The sequence below is a fragment of the Morus notabilis genome, unplaced genomic scaffold, assembly GCF_000414095.1.
Source record: "Morus notabilis unplaced genomic scaffold, ASM41409v2 Scaffold396, whole genome shotgun sequence".
Lineage (NCBI taxonomy): Eukaryota > Viridiplantae > Streptophyta > Magnoliopsida > Rosales > Moraceae > Morus > Morus notabilis.
Genome location: NW_010362367.1, coordinates 26,913 through 40,445, shown reverse-complemented (window position 1 = coordinate 40,445; position 13,533 = coordinate 26,913). Strand labels below are relative to the sequence as shown.

Below are 13,533 nucleotides of genomic sequence, written 5' to 3'. Positions count from 1 at the left end.
GCAGCAGAATTTGAGTTTTAGAAACATGTCGAGGCGGCAGGGTTTGAATTAGGATCAGGACATGTTTCTTAAACTTCAATCGTCATAATATCTGTTGGTTCTACTTCTAGCTTTATCGAGACGTGCTTTGCGTACGGCCTGTTGGATCTGTTTCTCATGCTCTTTGAGCATGTCTTCTATGTTCCCCCCGGGAGGCACCAATGGCCCTGAGTAATGGATTCTATTCTTCTGCGGTACATATCCCTGAAATCGCTAAAAAAAGTGAGGTTTTCTGAATGCCAAATTATATCAAAATCAAACAGATTCGTAAAAGTCTGACAGAGGGAAAAAAAAAAAGTATTTGTTTACCATGCCAGATTCTTTTGCAGGCACAATGTCGTTCTTCTTAGTGGAGGAGAAAGATGACTCAGCCGGTGGTGGCTGAGGCATGTGAGATCTCTGCGTCCTAAACTCCGGTTTGTTTCTGGTAAAGTCTGCCGCCTTATGCCGTGATGGTCCTACTACTACTGCACTGGGGTGTACCATTGAAGTAGAGTGAGCATATCCATTCTGTCTAGCTCCTCTCGGTGGTTCCATTCTAAACCCCGAGCCACCGTCCTCCTGGGGGCTGTATTTATGGCTCGAGGTTTTGGCTTTCGACTGTTTCTGCCAATGTTCGTGTAAACCACAATAAACTTATTCCAGTGTCTTCATGTGAAAGAATCTACTAGGAAGATGTGTCTATCAAAGCCAATGTAAGATGTTACCTGCAAAGGAATATCGTCTTGATTGTCGAATTCGGGTGTTGGAGTTTGTTTGTTATCTCTTGAACCTCTTCTAACCGATTCAGGGCCGCGTCCTCTCACGGTATCTGCTTTGCACCTGAAATAAAACAAGAGATCGCTTAACTGAATGTGTTATACAACATTTGAAGGTCTGACTAAAGGCCCAATGTTCTGCAAAACAATACCTTCTTGCTTCCTCATTGCGAAGCTTAGCGTCAAACTCCTTGCTTGGAGGATATTTTGGCAAACAGGATGGATCACAAGGGAGGGGCTCGGACGTGAAAAACTGATGTAGAGACAACCAAAGTTAGAAATTAAGTATAGAACGTCTGTGACAACATTATAAATTAGAAATGGAAAAAAATAACACATAATGTGGTTTCTTATTGATCTGGTATGTATTATGATTTAGGACAATAAACCAAACTCGTTGTCTTCTAATGATGATGGAGACAAGGTGAGCTCAAACTCACATCACTTTCGAGTGTGGATACAGCTGAACCCCGGCTCTCTGGTTCTATAGTGAGGAGTCTATCAACGAGAGCCAAAGCGGAAGGAGGAAAGTCTTTGAATGTCTCGGGGACACAACGTTTGTAGGGTTGTTGGGGTTTGAAGCTAGTTGCATGTGGTAATCTTGTTCTCTGCCAAAAGTCCTCAGATGGTGAACCACAAAGTTTGAAAATCTTATGCATTTGTTCCACCTGAAAAAAATAACATAGACAATCATTCACTATTGAAGATAGTAACAATAATTTTTCTCGTGAAAGAACTTTGTTTAAATACAAGATTTCAAGAACCAAACTCACCTCTGTTCTGCCAGGCATGATAGGTTTTCCCGCGAACAATTCGGCAAGGATACAACCAGCGCTCCATAGATCAATGGCAGGTCCGTACTCAGTGGAACCAAGCAGAAGCTCAGGAGCTCTATACCAGAGGGTTACCACACGGCTCGTCATTGGTTGATTTTTGTCGTAGAATGTGGCCAGACCAAAGTCGGCAATCTTGAGAACTCCATTGTTGTCAATGAGAATGTTTGAGCCTTTAATGTCTCGGTGCAAAACACCGCGACTATGGCAATGCTCAAGTCCACGAAGCAATTGTTGCATGTAGCATTTTATCTGCAAGTCCATCACACAATTCATTTCGTCTAAAACCACCAGATGTCGGAAATATAACATAATAATGTAACAGTTTTGTTTTGTTGCCACAGATACAGTGATGCGTCGTCTAATAGTGATAAACAAAAATGCTCGAACAAAATTAGAGACGATAAACAAGTTTGGAATTAAAAAAAAAATGTAACTTTCTTAGTGGGAAATTGGAGGAGAATATAGAAAAGAATGATGCACCTGGGGTTCAGTAAACTTGATGCCTGGCGTTGCAGCTATACCGGCAAGATCATGTTCCATGTACTCGAACACAAGGTACAAGTTGCGAGACATTCGTGAGGTGACTAGACCCTCAAGCTTCATAACATTTGGATGATCTAGTCTACGCAAGATATGGATTTCCCTCGCCATAAAACGCACACTTTCTGGATCCATGTTCACAAATCGAACTTTCTTCAACGCAACAATTTTGCCAGTCTCAAGGTCACGAGCCTTGTACACGCTGCTGTAAGTTCCTTGCCCAATCTGCATTATTTTAATTTGGGTGAATTAACAGAAGTAGTAGTAGTAGTAATAATAATAATAATAATAATAATAATAATAATAATAATAATAATCGCGTAAAATAAAAAAAGGTGAAAAAATAACATCTAGTTCACCAAGTCTGTATAGTTAGCAAAACTGCATCTACATAACCATTTCTAAACGCTAGATTATATCAGAAAAGTACTCAGAATCATATATATTTAGCAAAATGTGATGAAAATTTGACAGTTTAAGCCTGCGTGACTTTACCTAAAAAATAAATAAATAACTAAACACGCGTGATCAGTAATACTTTTGTACTCCGCCAAAAATTCCTCTATAGCTAGAAAAGTGCTATGAAATATTCCAATGACTAGTTTATATGAAAATCTGGCCGTTAAAAACATAAAAGACTTACTTTATCCAACTTTTCAAAGGAGTCCGCACGTCGAGGCACCAACCCTCTGATAGCATCTCCAGCGACAGAAGTCAACCACGACGGCCACCCGAACGCTTCTCCACCATCACCTCCGCCGCCGTGTACGACACTAACAATCCTGGTCATCTGTCGTCCTCCTCCATCGGCCGTGGCCGCCCATCTCTGAGGCCTGTCGACGGCCGTCGTCCTGTTGTCATCGTCCTTGGGCTTTCTATGCACAGACCCGACCGTGTTTGCCCGCGAGGCCGTTCGGGAGAGACGGTGGACGGAGCCGTCGAACCCGCCGATCTCCACCAAGAAGTTTTCTCTCTTGTGGGAAGAAGGGTTGACCAGCTGGACCGAGGTCTTGCTCAGCTCGTTCGCTTTCTCGTACTTGTCGGGCGTTTCCTTTCCCGACGCTCCTTTTGAGCAAATGCAGCCCATGATTCTCACCAACAATGGGTGATTTTTTTTCCTCCAATTATCTATAACTGCGTCGTTATCGCTTTCTTTCTTTTTCTTTTTTTAAATTAATCTTGCATTTTTCCTGGGAAACCAAGAGTTTCCCGCGACTTTTCAATCCGGGTAGTCCTCAGAATCATCAACAACGACTTTCAACAACAGAGAAGAAAAGAAAAAATCAGGAACTTCATTGCATGTTAAGAGCCCTGTCTCTGCAACAACGAGTTTCAACAACAGAGAAGAAAAGAAAAAAAATCTGGAACCTATTTTTCCTCTGCGAAAATGAGATTACTTTCGTTTTATTTCGGATATAGAAGAAGATCAGGGGTTTCTTTTTTTTTTTTTTTTTTTCTTTTTTTAAGTTTTCATAAGAAAAACAGAGATACTGAAAAATGGAGAGGACAATAATGGAAAAAGGCGAAAAAAAAGTTGAAAAATGAAAATGGAACTCTGTTATGATTGGGGACAGAGAAAGAGATTTGCGGGCGTGGATTTGTCCTAGAAATGAGGAAAACCGATGGTTTTTGGGATTTTACAGAACGGTGGGAGATCCAGCTCTCTCCAGCTATACACTGTTTTTCTTTTTTCTTTTTTTTTTTCTTTTTTTTTTCCTTATAAGAGATATTGCAATCGCATCATAATTTAATTAAAATTATTAAGCGCTTTTGTAAAAATTTCTCTTAAAATTAGATAGAAAAATAAAAAGTTAAATGTGATAACGTAATTTTTATCTATTTTTTAAATATAAATTTAAATAAAAAGATTAAATAGTTACGTTATTTTTTGTATATGTTTTTAATAAAAATTATAAATATAATAAATTAAATGAGAATAATTTAAAATTTAAAAAATAAAATGAAAATTTTTAAAATTTAAAGAGTAAATTAAAAATTAGGTCATCAATGACAATAATCATTTTATAAAAAAAAAGAAAGAAAAGGAAAGTTTTTGGTATGCAATATTAGTACTACTTTTGTCATGTGGATATTGTCTTCGAATTGAATAGGGGGAAAGAGAGTGTGATAGAATTGCTCTGTTTTTCCTACTTTTATTTAAAAACAAAAAACCTTTTTTTTTTTTTTGTTGTTTTTTCGTAGTTGCTTCATTGGAGTTTGGAAAATTTGCGATACGCAGAAGACGTGCGTCCAACTATATTTTGCTGGAGTGAGTCCACGTGGCTATACGTCGACTCTCACAAATTGGGCCCCACTTCAACTAACTAAACGATTCTCTCCAACTTCCCACCATTCGGCCGGGTCGAAACGACGATAACTTTTATGTCGTCTTATTATTATTATTATTTTTTTGACAGGTCGTCTTATTTATTTTTCATTACACTCGTCTTAAGAATTCAACATCCTAGTTTTCTCCGCACCAATATCATTTCACCCCTTCTATTCCACTGAGCATGAAATACGTGTATTAATATACAACATTTTTTTAATAAAGAAAATAAACTAGGAGAAATCTTAATTCATAATCTTCGTAGTTCAGCTACAGCTTGGCACATCTTCTTTGAGCCTGTATCCAACAAAATTCCGGTGATTGCTGAATGGAAATTGGAAAATGTTTCACGGGTCAGGACTTTTAATGCTTTTTGAGGAATATACGAGTCAGAGGAAATTTTGGTTTGTACATTCTGCGACAATTTCGGTTTGGAAAGTGTTGATTGTCCAAGAAGATGCTGCCGTGTCGGACAGAAGGCTTTTTGAACAAAAAAAAAAAAAAAAAAAAGCTCGAATGGTATTTTTGAAAGGCTTATAGGTGAGGTGGGGCCATGGCGTCGCTTGGAGAATGCTTACTTGCGTAACATGCTCTTTGGCATTCATCTATTTTCTAGATCTAACAACGTTCAAGTAGACGTCCTTGCAGGGGGGAGCCACTTGAGGCCCGGGGGGAGTGGGGGGAGGGGGAGCTACCCCCTCAGCCCAAGTGGCTCCTTTAATTTTTGGTCTCTAACTTTTAGCCCCTTGAAATTTATAATTTACAAATTTTTTGCCCAAGTTTTTAAGTAGTTTCTATTATCTTTCAAATCATAGTTTCATGTATAATTACTTTTAACCAAACTTTTTAAAATTTTAAATTATATTTTAGGGTTTTTAGCACATATGTCCTCTAAATTTGTCGTAGTTTAACAAATTGCCTTCCAAACTTTTAATTTTAATACGTTGCATTCTCAACATAAAATTGTTGCAATATGCCCCACTTTGACAATGATTGTATTAACATTGAACAAAAAATTTCAAAATCCTAATTAAAATATAACACAAATCTTTCAATTTCTCAATTTTTAATCCTTTAAATCTAATAACAAATTTGAACAAATTTAGTAAAATGGGATACATTGCAACAAATTTATAAGTTCAGGATGTTGATTATCAAAATAAAAATTTGAGAGATAATTTACTAAATCACAATAAATTTAGGGACCAATTGTGCTAAAAACCCTATATTTTAATTTTGACTCTCAAGAGTACCAAAACTCAAACTTAAAATTTTAATAAAAGCAAAAATTAACTACACTACTATGTAAATTCTAGTGTCGATAGAAAACGACTGTACATACTTGAAATAAACCACATGTTGTTTTACTTCACGACACACGTCAATTTCAAAATAAAATAAAATAAAAACGACAAGATGTTCGAAATCAACCATAAACGTCCTTCGTCAGTCCTTACAATATTTTGTTAATGTTAGGGTATTTTGCTCATTTAGCCTCTAAATTTTTAGTTTGGTAATTTGTCCCTCAATTTGTAAAATGTTGAAATGTGTTATATCCTGATGATAATTATGTTAAATTGGTGATGAAAAAATATGTTGAATGAAAAATTTCAACATCTCCATTCAAATGACACATAAGAGCATCTCTAACGCAAAGTTATAATTAATGTGTCAATTATAATTTTAACATTTGAATATAAAAAACACTCTCAAATGTAATGCTATTTGTTATGTCAAATTGTTCATATGCTACTAAGTATAGCAATCAAAATTTTCATGTAATCATTGCAACTTTTACATTTTTTAATTATTTTAAACATAAAAGTTTACTTTTTACAATTTTCAAAGCTTAACAATTATGTAAAAAAATAGATTTAGCATTATGCATTAGAGTAAAAATAAAAATAGCATACTATATCACACTTCTTTATGGTAAATATACAATTGACATTAATATTTTAAAATTCGTTGCAATTATAGTTAAATTGAAAACGAAATTTAATTTTAGTATGAATTAGTCACTTTTAATTTTCATAATTTAATTTTTAAAATTTTAAATTCGTTGCAATTACAGTCAAATCAAAAATGAAGTTTAATTTTAGTATGAATTAGTCACGTGACATGCACGTGATAGTTTAATGAGGCATGAGTAGTCATTTTACATTCATCAATTCAAATAAAATATCCGAGTAAATTTTATAAAATTCAAGAAAATTTTTGGAGATCAAAAGTATAAATTTTCTCTAAAATCAATGTAAAAATGACATTGTTTTGAAGAACTGCGAAATTTTGTTTTGAGTATTTTAAGGAAAACTAGCAAAAGTATAAATAACATGTCTTTTTTGCAGACATTTAATAATGAAAAGGCGCTTTTGTACATGCACTCTTTTAAATTTGCAAGTTTGGTAATTTAATCCTTTAACTTTTAATTTTCATAATTTAATCTTAAAATTTTAAAATTCGTTACAATTACAGTCAAATTGAAAACGAAATTTAATTTTAGTATGAATTAGTCACTTTTAATTTTTATAATTTAATTTTTAAAATTTTAAATTAATTGTAATTACAGTAAAATTGAAAACAAAGTTTAATTTCAGTATGAATTAGTCACGTGACATGCACGTGATAGTTTAATGAGGATGAGTAGTCATTTTACATTCACCAATTAACCCAATTATACAGATCAAAACGGAGGAAAAAAAACGTTGAAATTGGGAATAAACGTTTTAGGGGAAAAAGCTTGGAATTTGAGGCAAAATGAGTGCACGAGCAAGAACTTAAAGTGAAAATAAAGATGTTTTGTGCGATTGTAAGAAGTCAACTCGTTTATTAATGGCATGGATGGATGCAAATCCTCAAAAAAGATTCCATAATTGTTAAACTTGGGTAAGTTATTGTGTTTTTATTGTATAATTTTTTAGTCGTTTAAAGTTCTATTGCAATGTTTAAAAAATTATTTTAAAATGTTTTCCCTCACAAAATTTAAATTTAAATTTAAATTGTTTTGAATCTATTCTACTACCGCGTCGTGTCCCAATACTATGGGAGAAAAAAGAAATGCAGAATTCGCCACATTGGGGCTCGAACCCACGACCACAAGTTTAAGAGAGCCTTGCACTCTACCGACTGAACTAGACGTGCTGCTAGCAGCATTTTGGTTTTTAACAAAATTCACAATTGTCAACCATTCATTTTGGTGTCTGACAGCTGAAGAAATAAAAACATAATAAATCTGAAATAATAATCTATTAATTGTAATGGATATCTATTGTCTAATGACTCCATAACTCTCAAACAAAAAAACTTGTAATCTGTAGCGAAAATATATATCGCGTAGGTGCAGAGATAATAGTAACGACGCCGTTACTTGTTGCACAGCAGTGGACAGGACTGTATTGGATAGGTGTCTGCAAAGGGGGTGCTACGTTTCAACAAAGCAGAGAGTGGATTAAGCAGAGAAATCATGCAGGAAAATCCAAAAACCATCCGTCAAAACCTCAGGTGTGCGACCAAACACGTGTGGTCTCAGCATTCCATGCATGTTTTCATGGTGTTCATCATCTATCACTATGTTTCACACTTTTAACTCTTCTCCCCAACCCTTCCTTATCTTTTTTCTATCTCTTATTATTCCCAAACCCAGAGAAATTTCTAAATTTCCTTTCTTTATATTTCTGGGTGGGCTGATGATCCATATTGAATATTAATCAATTATATATTAATGGATTTTGTGAACACTTTTCTGAATTGGGTGGTGCCTCCGGCGAGCATGGTGATGCTAGCCTGTGCATGGCCAGCCTTGTGCTTTATCAGTGCTTGTGAGTGGCTTTACAGCACTTTTTACGAAGAGAATATGGAAGATAAAGTGGTTATTATCACCGGAGCTTCTTCCGGCATTGGGGAGGTAAGTTGTCAAGTCTACCATCTTCCAAATTATGCTTTTTTTTTTTTGGGTCCGTGCTCAGTTTTAGTGTCCTTCTCTGGTTAAAGTTTTTTATTTATTTATTTTTTTTGTGTGTGGAAAATCTACTGTTTTGGGTTGCATCGATTTGGAGGAAATTGTAAAGGAAATTCCTAATTTTTCTTCTTGACTTCATAATGAACGGGTCAAAATCAATCACATATACTTGTCAACGGGGTCTTAGTAGACATGACCCTCGGTGATATTTGACTTTTTCAACAAATTTTTCAGGGCTTCTGTAGAACACTTTTAGGGGTGGTGCACATTTTTAAACTTAGCCATATCACGATAATTAAAAAAAAAAAATTCAAAATATGATGGAATTTGATGAAAAATATGACTTTAGCAATTATTATTAATATTGTTGATTTTTAATACCACATTAATGACCTCAAATTGTAGCAAATTGCGTATGAATACGCAAGAAGGGGTGCAAATCTAGTACTAGTTGCAAGAAGAGAGACTAGACTTCTTGGGATAAGTGAGAATGCAAGACGTATAGGCGCCAGACATGTTATGATTATAGCCGCAGATGTTGTTAAGGAAGATGATTGCAGGAGATTTCTCAATGAGACCATCAACTTCCATGGCCGTGGTATGTTTTTTACGCGTCTCTTCCACATTTACGTTTTAACAGATTAATAAATGTAACACCATTTACTAGCAGATAAATACTAATCAACCATACTAATTTCCTAAAAAATAACAGATTACATCATGTGTTAGATCTTAAAAATAAGGACTATCTTGACTCTCGCTTTAAAGAATTTGCCATTTTGCCACACTACAATGTTCAATGGCACTTTTTTGTGTCCTCTGGTCCTTGGATTATCTACTCCTTTCCCCCCCCCCCCCCCCCTGTTTTGCAGTGGATCATCTTGTAAACACTGTGAGTTTAGGTCATACATTCTACTTGGAGGAAGTGAGTGATACGTCTGTGTTTCCCCACTTGTTGGTAAGAACAAAATTTATGAACTTAAACATGAATAGTACTTATGCATTTGTCTCAATTAATGCTCTAATATACCTTACTAAAAAGATTACATGTTGATTTTGATAATTGCACTAAATGGCTCAGAGAAAAAGGGTACTAATTATCCTGATTTTTCATTTGCTGTTCTAATTAGGACATAAACTTTTGGGGAAATGTTTATCCAACATTTGTGGCGCTTCCTTACCTTTACCAAAGCAATGGCCGAGTGGTGGTTAATGCATCAGTTGAGAACTGGTTACCTCTGCCCAGAATGAGCTTATATGCTGTAAGTTTATAAGTAATCTCCCAAAACTATTTCTTAAAATTTACACAAAGTTCCTAATTACCTGCTAAATGTTACGTATATAAAACTGCGTCACTAAATGAGCAGGCAGCGAAGTCGGCTCTGATAAACTTTTACGAGACGCTGAGATTTGAAGTGAGAGATGAGGTTGGAATAACAATAGCAACACATGGCTGGATTGGGGGTGAAATAAGTGGTGGCAAATTCATGCTAGAGGAAGGCGCTGAAATGCAATGGAAGGAGGAAAGAGAGGTAAATTACATTTGCAGTTTTTGTTTACAATGTGATCTTTTATCTTATATAAATGTATCCTTGCACAATATTCAAATGTTTCCACGAAATATTACAAGTACTCGTATGTATAAGCTGAGAACCCACTAGAATAAAGAATGAGATTTTGAAAACGATATTTTAGGTACATGTGAGCGGAGGGCCGGTGGAGAAGTTTGCAAGGCTGATAGTTTCCGGGGCATGCCGAGGAGAACCATATGTGAAGTATCCAAGCTGGTACGACATATTCCTAGTCTACAGAGTATTTGCACCAAAAATTCTGAATTGGACATTCCGTTTGCTTCTGTCACCCAACGGTACGAGGCGGACTTCTCTCGTGGGAACCGGAAGGCCTTATTATGCCGAAAGACCCTTATTGGAGGGCTCCTCTCCGAGGAAGTTCCTCACGGGTGGTCCCATGACGTTCCCTCAAATGAGTCCTCCGCACCAGCTAAAACAGGAATGAAGAAGACATAGAAGAAGATCAAGCGCCTATGTTTTGTGCGAGTAGATAGGGTGGTCAATAATTTATTAGCTTATATATCATGTGATGTGTGAGTGATCTTGCTCTTTTTGGACTTTCCTTGCCGGATTCCTAACTCTCATTTCTACGCCTTGTTCAATAAAACAATAAAGCACAGCTTATCTTGGCACATTTTTCTCGATCTTTTTGTTAGTTTAGGGACGTGTAGTAATAATGTCGTTTTTAGTCATTCAATTTCCCAAAAGAATTTTGAAGCCTATATGTTACATCAAGATAACGTCGAGCACCAATGGTGTATTTTAGCACTAGTTGTGGAATATTAGTACTTCACGTGATGCAAAAGGTGTTAAGCTCTCTCTCACGCGTCTGTTCAACACTAGTGATTTTTGGACCCTTCAAATTCTCTTACATATGGAAGTGTGAAGATTTTTGTGATGTACTAGTGGTTTGCTCTGTGGTGGACCTTACAAACACAAAAACGCACTTGGGACATGGACCGTGGTGCGATGAATTAGTGCTCATAAGTCATAGTCATAATGCTTTGCGACAAAACATAATGGAGCTCTTCCTCTTTTTTTTTTTTTTTTTTTTTTTTTTTTTTTGTCATTATTGTTGTTGTTAAACACGAAAAACCAGATCAGACCAGATCTCAAACTAAGAGCATGTCTGTTCCGAATACTTGACACGCTCGCTCGCGTATGAGTAATTGAGTATATACAAACGACGACTGATCAAAAGGGTCCTCAAAAGTAAAACCTATAAATTTAAAAAGGGACCCAAAACGACAACAAAAAAAGGCTGCCTAGAGATAATCCTCAATCGAAATGCTCAAACCAGCCTCCCCATCCGATCCAAGCTCACTGCCTTTCCAACCACCCCAAGCAGCCTCACTACTCTCCAAGACGGCGCCGTTTTGAGTCCCACCCACCGGGCCTCCCGGCGAATGGGCCGAGCCCGAGGAAAACTGGCTCTGGCGGGCGTCGATGGCCATGCCAGCGTCGGAAGCCGCCCTCTGAATGGTCCTCGGCGACATGTCCCCCTGGAGACTGGCGACGGGAAGCATGAGAGGAAAGTTGAGGCTCTCCAACGACACCGGCCTCCGCAGGCAGTAAAACGCAACATCATGGGCCACCGCAGCCGCCTCCGCCGTCGCGTACGAGCCCAGCCAGAGCCTCTCCTGCGAGCCCGGGACTCTGATCTCCGAAACCCATTTGCCCCACTTTCTTCGACGAACGCCCTTGTACTTGGTCCTCGTCTCTTCCGACTTTTCATAACTCATGATTTTCTCTTCTTTTGTCAAAAAAACAGAAAACTTTACCAGAAAATAAAAGTAACGTTGGTTGACTGGTTGGTCCGTTAAATTTGTTGTGGGAACGAAAGACGAAGCTGAGTGCAATATATAGTTTGAAGAAGGAAGAAAGTCAGCGGTGCATTCTCGTGTGTAAATGTAATTATTATGGAAAGAAAACTAGATAGTATCCGAGTTTGAAAGGTCAACTGTGAGTTGTAGGAGAGAGTTGGGGAAGAGCTAGAAAAAGTCAAAATTTTCAAAGGTCAAAATAAGAGGAGGCTTCACCATCCAATCAAAATAAAGACAAAAAATGGACGGTAGTACAACTTGGAATGCAGATACGTCTCAAGAGTATTTATGGGATCTTCTAAGGTTAAAAGAAATTCAACGTACACGTGGGACACTGTTTATGTCAGAAAATCTTACTCCAACTAGACACGTGTTTTTTCTTCTCTCTTCTTTTCTTTTTTGCTAAAAAAATGTGGAAGGAAAAAACTCGAGTAACAAGGATTAAGATTTTTTAAGGGGAGTATATTTCAAATTAAGAAAATACAAACGCCAATAATGTTCTATATGGTCTAAAATAGGAAATCACAATCGTGATACACAATCAATTCCGCTGATAAATTTGAATGAAACGCTCAAAAGAAATAGACTTGTTTTGAATTTTGAAAATGAACACCAAAATAGGAACACTAATAATTAAGCACATAAGTGAGTTTTTACAGAATTTGTAATTGTAATATATATATATATATAGATATAATCCATCAAAATTAAGAGACCTGTAGCACTAAGACAGTATAAAACATTGCTAAGAAACAAAACTAGCAGACATAAAACAACTCAACACTAGAAAACAAGACAAACAAATACCAAATCAGTGTAAAAGCCGTTGTTGTTACAAACCACAACACAGAAAAAAAAAAAAAAAGAAGGAAGAGTCTAAAACACCACTAACAAAACAAACAATGACATTGGTTTTTCCTTTACTTTTTTTTTTTTTTTGGGGGGAAATGAGGAGAAGAAACTATGCTACCGTCAACTTATAACAATCAAAACCATTAAATTTTAAATACTAAAGATTTTAGGCGCTAACTTAAAGAACAGTGTTGTGGTAATGATACTCAACACTACTGAGAGGATACTGAACATCGATAGTCTACCCTCTCATCGATAGTCCTACTCATTAGTGAACATTTGGATTCTAACGACAATGGAAAACATGTTGTGGAGTAAAACTGTATTTGAAAAAGAGTATTAGCACCCATGATCATCGTCAGATGGAGGCATTTTTGTAGTGCGCACTTTCATTAATCCAACTTTAAAGCTGGTGTAAGGTACCTAATGTTCACACGAGTCAATTTTTCGTCACGTTTTCCTTAATGAACAATTCTTCAGTTTTTATTTTTTTGCTGTAAAAAAAAGTCTTCTTCACATTTTATTTCAAAAGAAAATGCAATTTTTAGATAGAACATGTCACCAAATGACATGAGCAAATAAGCGAACATTTTAGCAGAGACCTAACAGTAAAGAAAAGAAAAGATAAAGAAGATAACATACAAGAATAAGAACATAAATATTGTAATAGGATTCAATTAGCAAGGTGAGTGATCAGAAGCGTAAAGAATATCATTTTAAATCAGTGCAGGATTATAAATTTTTTTTTCCACACACTTATTCTTTTTTTGAATAATCATACTTTCTTGAAAATGGCCGGATTACATTTTGCAAGGATTGAAAAAGAA

At 36.1% G+C, this 13,533-nt stretch overlaps 3 protein-coding genes across 3 annotated transcripts; 1 reads left to right on the top strand and 2 right to left on the bottom strand.

Annotated features, from left to right (window-relative positions):
- Nucleotides 1–75: 75 nt before the first annotated feature.
- Nucleotides 76–3,599, bottom strand: LOC21397430 (probable serine/threonine-protein kinase At1g54610). The gene is made up of 8 exons (XM_010101794.2): nucleotides 2,817–3,599; nucleotides 2,114–2,398; nucleotides 1,571–1,882; nucleotides 1,238–1,465; nucleotides 950–1,050; nucleotides 747–861; nucleotides 349–645; nucleotides 76–243 (listed from the first exon to the last, which is right to left on the bottom strand). Exons 1-8 carry the CDS (start codon nucleotides 3,258–3,260, stop codon nucleotides 76–78), a joined length of 1,950 nt encoding a protein of 649 aa, XP_010100096.1. The 5' UTR covers nucleotides 3,261–3,599.
- A 4,624-nt stretch (nucleotides 3,600–8,223) lies between these two features.
- Nucleotides 8,224–10,534, top strand: LOC21397428 (11-beta-hydroxysteroid dehydrogenase-like 5). The gene is made up of 6 exons (XM_010101792.2): nucleotides 8,224–8,406; nucleotides 8,866–9,058; nucleotides 9,333–9,418; nucleotides 9,591–9,722; nucleotides 9,828–9,992; nucleotides 10,156–10,534. Exons 1-6 carry the CDS (start codon nucleotides 8,224–8,226, stop codon nucleotides 10,474–10,476), a joined length of 1,080 nt encoding a protein of 359 aa, XP_010100094.1. The 3' UTR covers nucleotides 10,477–10,534.
- Nucleotides 10,535–11,079: 545 nt separating this feature from the next.
- On the bottom strand, nucleotides 11,080–11,843 carry LOC21397427 (ethylene-responsive transcription factor ERF020). The gene has a single exon (XM_010101791.2). The coding sequence runs from the start codon at nucleotides 11,771–11,773 to the stop codon at nucleotides 11,297–11,299; it is 477 nt and encodes a 158-aa protein (XP_010100093.1). The 5' UTR covers nucleotides 11,774–11,843; the 3' UTR covers nucleotides 11,080–11,296.
- Between the last annotated feature and the right edge of the window lie 1,690 nt (nucleotides 11,844–13,533).